Below are 9,082 nucleotides of genomic sequence, written 5' to 3'. Positions count from 1 at the left end.
AAACAATTCAATTGTTGCCTAATTACTGTGTTGTGAGACCAATTTGGGATAATTAGTCGGCAAAAATGAATGCGAGTTATAAATACAAGAATTTATGAAATGGGTCATGTGAATTCTAAAGAATATTAAGAAACCTTTCGGCTAAGGTTTGATGAGAGAATTGCAATTGTGAAAGAAACCCAACTATTTGTGTCAGCAGGGGACCTCAGTCACAGTCTTTCTTACGTGGCAAGAAATTAAAATTAAGAATTAGCCAAGAAGTCCAACCAACCTTTTGTTTTTGATATTGAAGTGGCAATAGTATTTTTTAAAAATATAAATTGTTGGCGTGTTATTTTTAAATATGGAACCGTTTAATTAGAGAGATAGAAATTGGATTGTCGGATTTATTAGAGGTACAGAAATCAAACCGTCCGATTTGTGTTAAAAAAAATTTAAAAAATTTGAGGTACAGAAATCGGACCTTCTAATTTGTATACCTTCTACAATTTTAAAAAACACCAAAAATTATAATGTTAGAATATATTACTACTTTTATTTCTATCCCAAAAAAGAGCCAAGTCTAACACCTTTAGCTCAATATCTTAATTCTATATTTTTATCTATACTTTTAAATATTATTAATTAATTATTCAATAAAAACAAAAAATTATACTAATCCTAGAATATTATCCTTTTTCAAATTAATAACTTAATGGACATATTATTTTGATATTAATTGTAATGTTATTATCAATATAAAAAATTTTACATAATTATTTAATTAAATTTATATATTTAAATTCATGTTTAAATGGTAATATACAATTTGATGATTATTGTACAAATTTATCGATATATTAAAATTAAATTCTATTATTTTTAATATAAAATTTATTTATAACAATTTTTTTTATCAAATTAAAATAATATCGTCAATTTTAAAATGCATATTATTATCTTTCTTAAAATTAGTTAACTTATTTTTAATTTCGATCCTTATTTTAAAAGAAATAATTTTATGACAATAAGCGTAATCTAGAACATTCGAAGCAAGATGTCTTAATAATTTAATTGTATTCACATCATAACTATGGTTTTTTTTTTTTTTTTTTTAATAATAAACACCTTAAGTTTATTGAAAACTTTTAAAAAGAAATTATTAAGAATTAAAGTATTTTGCTCTTAAGTCTTAACATCTTTTAATAACAATAGTTTCAGAATATTTCTCCCTAAAACCCTAATTTAAAAGTTGACACATTAGCTTTCTTGTTTCGCTTTCACTTCAATAAGAACTTGCGTTCTTGACAAGACATAACCTATCAACTTAGCACACATTAAATCTAAGGAACTAAATACTAATTATAGTATACACAGATTAAATATTGGGCTGTGCTGCACTTCTCTAATTCAAAATTCAACTGCATCATTAAAAGAATCGGTTGCATGAACAATTACTTAATCCATTGTCCACGTGATTCACGAATCTTTTATGTGTATGTATTTACAAGATAAGGTTCAACTTTTGTATATATATTGTAGGGCTGTCAAACGGCTAACCCGGCCCATTTAGACCCGACTCGTTAAGCCTGTGGGTTAAACAGGCTGGCCCGTTTAAGCCGGTTTTATTTGCGGGCTAGAATCTTCTAGTCCGGACTGTTTATGGTCAGTCCGATGGGTTAAACGGGCCAACTCATTTATCATTTTATTTTATTTTTTGATGGGTCGGGTTTTCGGGTCAGATCGGGAGAAATATTAGCTAAAAGTGTTACTCTTTAAAAAATATGTAAAAAAAAAATTAAACAGACCAACCCGTTTAACCCGTCATTTTTTTCGGGTTAATCGGGCTCAACCCGTTTAGCCCAAAATTTAAACAGACTTAATTTTAGAGACAAAATCCACCCATTTAAACGGGTAAATGAATTGGCCCGATGGATTTAGTCCATTTTGACGGCCCTAATATATTGATGATAAAAAAAAACCTATATAAACATTTAAATTTATGTTCTTCTATCAATCATAAGTTAACTTATTTAACTATTGAATTTAATTTCATGTATTGACAATATATAGTCATATAATTATAACTGTATTTTTAAATGATTATTCATGCAATAAATATAAAAGATAGTTATATATATATATATATATAATTTTGGATTTGTGTCTATATAACTTTAAGTCAAGTTTATATCATCATAGAATTCTGTTGTTTGTTTTAGTACGCCTTTATTTTTATATATAAAGGTGAATATAACAAAAAAAAAATTAAATATAATAAATAGAATTTAATTTTGATATATTTACGTTATAAAAACGTTTGTACAGTTATTTAATTTAAGCCAATTAAAATCATTCCCCTTTTTATGTAATACAGCTTACAACATTAGTCAGGTGATACACACTATGATATGAGTGATATGTGAAAGTCAATTAGGTTGGCACCACTTATTTATTTTTCTTATTCAAATTCAATAATGGTTACACAAAAAGATAAGAGTGCTTAAAAGTCAAAAAATTAGTTTGGTATGCCTAGGTTTTGAAATTAATATGAGACCATAATCCCCAACCTAAAAGGCAACAAATATATGCGATTCATATAGTTTTTTCAAACCGTTAAATTAATGCAAGTTTGTCTTATTTGGCACCATTTCTGCTAGCATCTATCTCTGTTCTTGAAGACTACTATCTCCGTGTATAAGTATTTTGAGTTAATCACATATCTTTATTTATAAATTTTTTAAGATAATAAATAATTAGATAAAATATATTTTATTATTTTTGGATTAAACTAAGTCAAATACTTTTAGAGTTTAATTTATGTTTAATTACTATATTAGTCTTTATATTTTTATAAAAGGTTTAATTAAATCACTATAGTTTAAAATTTTATAATTTAATCTTTATATTAGATAAAAAAATTAATTAGGTCTTGACTAGTAATTATCTATAAAAAAATGTAATAATTTTAGAATATTCTCTTATAAATTATGAACATCCAAGAAAAAACTTAACTGAAAATTTTTATCTTGTATAAAAACTTAATTACAAATTTTAAAATTATACGTATCTAATTAAAATTTTATAGATATAAGAATCGACAAAGTACATAATTAAACTTTTAGTTTAAATATGTCATTTGGATTCACTTATTTTAAACCTTTTTATGTTGTTATCGAATTATATACAATCACCTACACTAACAAATAGTTGACTAATTGACGTATAAAATATTTTACATTGTCATTCAATAAAAATCATTATTTTGATAATTATTCAGTTAGTAGTTACAAAACTTATGTACTAATATATGATTAGATATCTATATAAAAAAATTATTTTGTAGTAATAAATGTCAAAATTTAATTCTACAACTAAAGAAAATTATAATATAATATTATGTCAAAGTTCTTCTGTTTCTTTTTTTGCCCTTTTCTTTCTTTTTGGATGGATATTATTGCAAAGTTCAAGCAAGGAAAAGAGAGAGGGATGGCCCAACAAGTTAGTCATGAGATGGTCCATATTTTGATCCAAAACATAATTATGTGTGTGTCCGTTAGAGGAGATTTCATTAAATTTTTTGGGCACATTCCTAACACTCGTGTTCCAATGGTATATTGTTTGATCCTTGTTATTTATTAAAGGTTTAATACTTTAATTACTCTGTTAGTCTCTATAGTTTTGCGAAATTTTCAATTAGGTCCCTATACTTTTTTTTCTTTTAATTAAGTCCTTGCACCAAATTTTATTTTTAATTAGATCCCTATACTTTTTTTTCCTTTTATTTAGGTCCCTGCACCTATTTTTTTTTCTTAATTGGGTCTCTATATAATTAAACCAATTACTGTTAAGAGGGAACTAATTGAAAAAAAATTTGGTGCAATGACCCAATTAAAAGGAAAAAAAGTATAGGGACCTAATTGAAAATTTTGCGAAACTATAGGGACCAACAGAGTAATTTTTTTTTTTTTATCAAAGATAGGAGACTATGCCAGTTGAGCTATTACTCATTGGCTAAAAACTTGGAAGATAAGGAGACTCGAACCCGCAACCTCTTAATTGAGTAGGAGGAATCTATGCCATTTGAGTTATAACTTATTGGCGACCAACAGAGTAATTAAACCTTTATTAAATGACGAAAGTATATGCACTATGTTGCCAATAATAACACTGAGCCAACCAACTTAAGTTGGACGAGTGATTAGCTCCCTCATCCGCTTAAGCAAGTATCGAGACTTTGAATCTTGCGTTGTCTTGTATACGCAGCAACTCATTAGCCAACAGCAGACTCTTAAATGGAATTCAATCCACGAACGATTAGTCCTTAACTTGTCGGGTTGAAAGTTATCGTATGCAACCAAAAAAAAAAATTAACAGTGAGCCTAACATAAAAGTACACACCGCATTCAAAAAACCAACAAAACTTTGTCTTCATCAAATTCTATGTTGATATTATTTTCTGCTTGTTTATATAATTCTTAATCCTTGATTAAACCTCTTTATCTCAATCCTGTAGAATAAAAGCAAGCTTAGAGTAGTAAAAGGAACATTAACCAGAAGAGAAAAGCAGCAATGATTGGAGAAGATTAAAATTTGCAGAACAAAATCAAAATTCAGAATCAGTTTGATTTTGTAAAATGAACTTCTCATCATATATAACAAAACATCCCCAAGATACCTACATTTTCATGTATGTATGTTTGTTTACAACAGCTTCTGTCAGTGATCAAGTGTCTAACATCATTCTACATCAGATTGTTCTTTCTCATTTGCAGCACAACCGTTGGTACCCGGAACCAGTTCGGTTTCAGGAGACCTAGAAGACAACCTCTCGTATCTGAAACTCGGGAGAAGTCTATGCCGGCCGATTGTCAGAGTCCGGCTCAGCTTCTCGTAGCCCCACCTTTGTTGAATGTAGAGTACAATTGCAAGAATCATAGCAGTCACTGGAATGGCAATGTCACCAAACTTTGAGTAGAATTCCAAGCTTGGATTGACAAATTCCGAGTCCTCGGAAAGGTAAGGAGTTGGAGCCGGTGCTCGAATGTAATCATACACATGAGGAAGAATTCTGACCAAAGTTATTCCAATATAGTACAGTTTTCTGAGTGGTTTACAATGAATCTGCCAGATCAAGTTCCCAGTAATTTGTGGAAACAAGAAAAAATCTTCAACAAGACCACAGTATTCTTCCAATTCTCTTAACCAATCTGGAAGCAAATGAGAACTTTCGCCATCCACCGAATATGTCTTTGCTCTAAGAGGCTTCTGGCCGGCCTTCGTGCCATGAACTACTAGAACAATGACATATCCAATCAGATGCATGACAAAGGTACAGAGTAATACAAATTTATCACTTGGGAGACCAAGTGGTTCGTGAGAGGCGCGAGTTTGCAATCTGATGCGAGACTTCCACACCTTCTGACAAAGCCGAAGAGTTAGTAGCAAGGATACAATCAAGAGCAGTTTCACAGTGTAGTCAATGACATGAAGCCATTCACTGCTCTCAAGTTCACCTGATGCTGACACATCATAGGATTCCGAAGCCATTCTCTTGAAAAGAGCTTCAGCACCTGTTATCAATGGAATGCTATATCCAAGAGCTTGAATACCTAGCACAACAAGAGATACATACGGAAGCGAATCCACATTATCTTTTATATAAAACAGTTGGCTTAAAATGCAAGTAACAGCTAGTGTAAGCGTCAAGATGCGAAGAATCCCTTCGACACCTCTGCGTGAGAGGACATCCTCACGCTGCTTCCTGTATATGATTGGAAATGTTTGAAGTTTTATTGAATCAAAGCGAAGGGCATCATCGTCGGTTCTTTGACTTTCTATAGAAATTTTAGCTGTGGGATTGGCCAGCCACCGAGCTTTTATCGGAGGATAAGATATGACCACCTCGATCAAACAGTCCAGCCCAGACTCAAGGTCATAACTCTGATATAAGACCTTCCACGATGCTCGCACATCTCTACAGCCGATTAGATACATCTTTCCGACATGTGGATCATAAAGACCCTCCAAAGATACCACTGAAAAATTATTATAAGCTTTTCCAGTAAGAATGAGTTGTGCAGATACATTTATAAGAAGCTGCTTTTCTGTATATACATCCTTGACATGATAAGGTGTTTCTTGTTCCCAAGTTGAACCATTTCGGGCGTACCAATACCGGCCAAACAAAGGACCAACAGATAGAATTTCTATCTGAATGTCAACCCTTGGGGCCTGGATATTAGGCATAGGATCAGGATAACCGGAGACATGAAAACTGAGATCTTCTGAAAGAAGTGACAGACTATCTTGGAATGCCTCACTATCTTCCAGTTTGGGGAATGTCAGCAGCGATTTCTTGACTGAAGTTGTAAAACTGAAGGGCTCGTTTCTTTCCAAGACAGTGCCAGCCAAGTTAATCTTAGAGTAACTGTAATTTGGATGAGTGAATTTGAAATAATTCCAGAGCTCCGAAGGTAGCACAAACTTCTCAAAAGACAGAGGAAAGAAGGCATTCGCATTGTTAATGGGAGACAAAGTCCCCAAGATAATACTGCGCTGCTTTATCGAAAAAGTGGTAGGGAGATAGATACAGATCCGAGTGTTACAGCTACTCTCTTTGGCATTGATTAATCCGAGGCAACCAACCATGCAAAGCTGTCCACTAGAGGACTTCCAGATCCCTTCGGCCGCAAGAGACATGTTGTTCGGACCAGATCTCTTTGCAGCAGTATATAAATTTTCTGATGGAGAAACTGCTCTTAAAACTGCAGATACTCTAGCAGAGCCGGCATTTCGATTAGTAGTTGGTTGCTCACAGATAACAAGCTGCATATAAAGTTTAACATCTTGAAACCCTCCATCTGTTGTTTTGATCGCCTTATCAGACAAAAAGGGACCTAACTTACTGCAGAAATCATCAGTGCCGTTGCATCTCCAGTTCGGCACGACATTTAGAGGCTGCTCTGTGGTAATTTCTTCAAGGATTTCACAGAATCTTTCCCCTTGATAAACACCAATGCCATCGGTTGTTGTGTTATCTTTATAAGGGTATGGACTGCATGCCTTGGACAAGACATGTGGGGTGGCAAATTTGTATTTCGCTGACTTTCCCAATTGTGATGATATGCGAACCGGATCAAAGTATTTAGGATTTGATAGGGGGTTCACACTTCTTAACTCTCCATTGATGATCCTGTTTGTTAATGTGAATGTCATGGGATATCGAAGAACTAGAAGAATTTGATCATCTTCTGACAGAGGAATATCACCATGATTCTTCATCCATGACCAAGGATTAGAAGGATCGGCCTCTCGAGTCGGAAGCATTGTACTCCCTAACAAACACAACACTCTTTCCCCACCATTCCTCCTTGATTCGGTGTAAACACCTTGAAAGGAAACCGAGAGCTGAGAATGGTTTGGCCATAATAGGAATTCAGGATTCCCACCATAATTACTATCCAGAAAGCTACCATCTCGAGTAATTCCCATCATCATAAATCCATTAATAGGAACTGATTTCTTCAACCGGTGGGCATGATCAACATCAGTCACCCAGAAAGATACCAACCTCAAAGGACTACGGTCTTCGGCCAAGGTCCCCGGAGATTTCCCGGCATCAAAAGGCATTATTGGAAACTTACCCTCATTCTGCATCCAATCCCCATTGACAAATGAAAGCTCTCCTTTCATACCAGTCACAGCACTATAATCAGATCTCAATTCAGATGATGCAGATAACACAGAAGCACATTGTTTCTGAACTTCACCGATCCGATCATAACTATATGTTGGATGCGAATTCCTCTCAAAATTATAAGCATCCTCAGGGAAGTATGAGTTTGCAACACCAATGAAGAACAGGTGACAACAAACACACCAAAAAGCAACAACAATAGCTGAAAATGGAAACCCCATTATTCCAATTTCCAACCTAAAACCAAAACAAAATCCCCTCACCTTCTCTTGGTAATTTCAGCGAACAACTAGCATACCCAATTGCTTATTCTTGTAAAATCTCAATAAGAAACCGGGCTTCATTACCAATCCAGGGTGCATAAATCAACCACAGCTCACACTCTCAAATAAGATCTCGCTAAAGACAAAGGAAAATAAACAAAAAATAGTAAAAATTCTAAACTCAGGTAAATCACAAAAGCAAAAGCAGAAGCAAATAAAGAACACAAGTGAGTGAACTAACCTGAATCAGACACAGATCAAAGTTCCATTTTTTATATATTTTGTATCTGCTGTAATTGCTGTTTGATATGAATGATAAGGGCAATGATAATCCAGTTTTAGTTGATAGTATTATGAAAATGAGGGGTGTTGTAGAAATGGAGAAAGATTCGGTTTTTGGAATTGGAGTTAGAAGAAAGGGTTGAAGAGTTTGGGAAAGGAGTTGAACAAACGCTTCTGAAGTGTGTCCGAAGACTTTGAAGTAGCTGTCTTAGTGTCTGGTCTGGTTGGTCTTTCAAGATCCAAAGGACTCAAAATTAATTAAACAAAAAAATAAAATAAATAAATAAAGCATCAAGTGGGTATAAATATTGATTTTATTTATGAATGTGAATATATTAAGGTGAGTTCTACGGTGCTTTTTATAGTGTCTAAATTGCTTAACATCTTTTTTAAAGTAAAAAATAAAATATTTAAAATAAAAAACAATTCATGTAAAATTTATTAAATATTATTTATTTATCTTTTTTAGTAACTTAGGTACAAAGTGATAGATACCATAGCATTCACCATATATTAAATTCATTATGAGAAAACCATGATAATTAATGTGGGATAAAAGCTATACATTATTATTATTATTATTATTATTATTATTATTATTATTATTATTATTATACTTGCTTTGGAAATTTATTTATACATTATTATACTAAAAAAGTTTATTTAATTATTACCGTTATTGTTCACATATATAGTAAATATGCAATATATTGATATAAATGAATTTTTATTATTTTTTTCGTAGAAAATAATTCTCATTTTCTTACTCTATAAATTAGGATATTCCTTTTTGTATTTATAATTAACTACTTACATAGTAGAAGGGGTAAGTGGTTTCCTAGAGTCTTTCTAATGTGAT

At 32.3% G+C, this 9,082-nt stretch overlaps 1 protein-coding gene across 1 annotated transcript; it reads right to left on the bottom strand.

The window, feature by feature from the left end:
- Positions 1 to 4,607: 4,607 nt before the first annotated feature.
- Positions 4,608 to 8,500, bottom strand: LOC107614653 (PII, uridylyltransferase (DUF2921)). Its single transcript, XM_021112708.2, has 2 exons — positions 8,183 to 8,500; positions 4,608 to 8,077 (listed from the first exon to the last, which is right to left on the bottom strand). The coding sequence occupies exon 2, from the start codon at positions 7,897 to 7,899 to the stop codon at positions 4,720 to 4,722; it is 3,180 nt and encodes a 1,059-aa protein (XP_020968367.2). The 5' UTR covers positions 7,900 to 8,077; positions 8,183 to 8,500; the 3' UTR covers positions 4,608 to 4,719.
- Positions 8,501 to 9,082: the final 582 nt, after the last annotated feature.

Source organism: Arachis ipaensis, chromosome B9, assembly GCF_059453495.1.
Source record: "Arachis ipaensis isolate K30076 ecotype BB chromosome B9, ASM5945349v1, whole genome shotgun sequence".
In the NCBI taxonomy this organism is placed as follows: domain Eukaryota; kingdom Viridiplantae; phylum Streptophyta; class Magnoliopsida; order Fabales; family Fabaceae; genus Arachis; species Arachis ipaensis.
The sequence above is the reverse complement of the archived record's forward strand: the minus strand, read 5'-3'. Positions and strand labels throughout refer to the sequence as shown.

Bases quoted from the DNA above. Each gene is read 5' to 3' on its own strand.
- LOC107614653 (XM_021112708.2), bottom strand. From the start codon at position 7,899: ATGGGGTTTCCATTTTCAGCTATTGTTGTTGCTTTTTGGTGTGTTTGT.